The sequence below is a fragment of the Pterocles gutturalis genome, unplaced genomic scaffold (genome assembly GCF_000699245.1).
Source record: "Pterocles gutturalis isolate BGI_N339 unplaced genomic scaffold, ASM69924v1 scaffold13654, whole genome shotgun sequence".
NCBI classification, from domain to species: Eukaryota; Metazoa; Chordata; class Aves; order Pterocliformes; family Pteroclidae; genus Pterocles; species Pterocles gutturalis.
In genome coordinates, this window is record NW_010128374.1 from 1 (window position 1) to 1,810 (window position 1,810).

Below are 1,810 nucleotides of genomic sequence, written 5' to 3' on the forward strand. Positions count from 1 at the left end.
GGCTCGGCTCCGGATCATCGCTCTGCTTCAGAGTTAAAATGCAGGCGGGCGAGCAGAGACTCTCTCTGTTGCCCTGAAGCACAGCTCGACAGGCAAACCCTCAAATCAGTCCTCAGCAATTCTCTTGGGGAGGCAGCAAACACCTTTTTGTCATGAGAGAACCCCGATCACCAGCTACGGCACCAGAAGCGGCCGCTCTTGAGCTCAAACTTTGTATTTTTGGAGAAAAAACTCAAAAAGACATTCCTCAAAGCCCCCACTCCAGCAGACATGGGCACCATGCCTTAGACTGAACACTATGCTGGGCACCAAATGGAGCACATCCCCAAAAGACTACCTCCCTGTCCCCCCGATGCGCACCCAGGGCCAGCCCTACCTTCAGATCCCAGATCTTGATCTGAGAATCCATCGTCCCTGTTCCAAAAATGAGCCCGTCGGGGTGGAACTGGGCACAGGTGAGAGCTACAGAGACAACATGGGAGATTCAGAAGGTCAGGGAGACTTTCTGACTTTGTTAACAGCCCCCTCCCCGGGTTCTTCTGAGCTCCAGGAGCCCCCAGGAAGAAAAATACCCTCTCTCCAGGCTCCTAACAGCCCCCAGGGTGGGGACACTCAGCCACAAGCCTTACCGCAGCCAGAGCTCTCATCCGTCACCTTGGTGAGGACACGGCCCGTCTGGATATCCGAGAAAGCCCAGTACTGGGAGAGAGGAAGAGTGCGCTGAGTACAGAGGGATGAGAAGCGGTGTGGGGGGGGGTCTGTGGCCCGGGGAGGGATCTCACCTGGTAAAAAAGGTAGTCGCCCGTGGCGTGGAGGCTCAGCCCCGTCACAGAGCCCTCGTGGGCACGGACGACCTGCACGCACGAGGCATTGGGCACAGACCAGATGCGGATAGTCGCGTCGGGAGAAGCGGAGAAAACCAAATCCTGAACGGGGAACAAGCAGGGAAGTTAACATCAGAAGAAATTCACCTCTGCATCCGAGAGATCTCCCCATGGGCAAAAACCAGTCTGCGGGAGGAAGAGACCCCAACAGAAAAGAAAACCAGCAAAGGGGCGAGAAAACGGATCTGGGGCAGCCCAGCTGGGAGGGAAGAGGCTGAGCGCGGGGCTGAACGCACCTGGGACGGGTGGAAGACGACGCTGGTAACCTTCTTGGTGTGGCCCTTGAGTGTCGCCAGGATCTGCTCCGAGCTCTTGTCGAACACGATAACGTTTTTATCAGCCCCACCTAGAAAAAAAAAAGTCAGAAAGCGGTGAGAGACAGGAGTCTGCAGCCAACCACGTCCGATTCCTCCCACCTTTCCTGGGAACCACTGTCCTGAGCAGCTTTGCCATGAGGTGAAAGAATCCCTCGTGCCCCTTGCCCCACCTCTATCCCCCCAAAGCCCAGAGAAGGGACCCGCTCCCAGGCAGGCGCAGGCTCTCAGCTGCCACCACGTCGTCCCCAGCTCCCTTACCCGTGAGGATCTTGTTGGTGTCAGAAGGACAGAGGTCCAAGGCCAGGATCCCGGGGATGCTGGCGCTGTGCAGCCCCTGCGCAAGGGAGGAGGAACCAGATTAACGCCACGAGCAAGAAAACACACCCAAAGGGAACCAAGAAGCCCTTGAGGGAGTGCAGGGTGTTTAATTCCAACAGCGGGAGCCTGTGTGACGTCCCCCTGGCTGTGTCACAGGGTCACAGCCCTCCTCTCGCTCCGCCCATAGGCAGATTTGTTGCTTATTGATGCTGCGAAGCGGCACAGGAGAGACCCCGGATCCCCAGAGGCAGGAGGGAGCTTTGGAGCCCCTGCCCGCATCACGGCACTCAC

General features: G+C 57.8%; 1 protein-coding gene across 1 annotated transcript in view; it reads right to left on the reverse strand.

Annotated features, from left to right (window-relative positions):
* Positions 1-376: 376 nt before the first annotated feature.
* The window catches only part of PRPF19 (pre-mRNA processing factor 19), a gene marked incomplete at both ends in the record, with an annotated part of 2,443 nt that continues 1,009 nt past the window's right edge, over positions 377-1,810 (reverse strand). The window contains 5 exons of the mRNA XM_010079602.1: positions 377-462; positions 630-699; positions 783-926; positions 1,121-1,230; positions 1,460-1,536. Coding sequence (XP_010077904.1) covers positions 377-462; positions 630-699; positions 783-926; positions 1,121-1,230; positions 1,460-1,536 — 487 coding nt within the window. The remainder of the gene's footprint in view (positions 463-629; positions 700-782; positions 927-1,120; positions 1,231-1,459; positions 1,537-1,810) is intronic.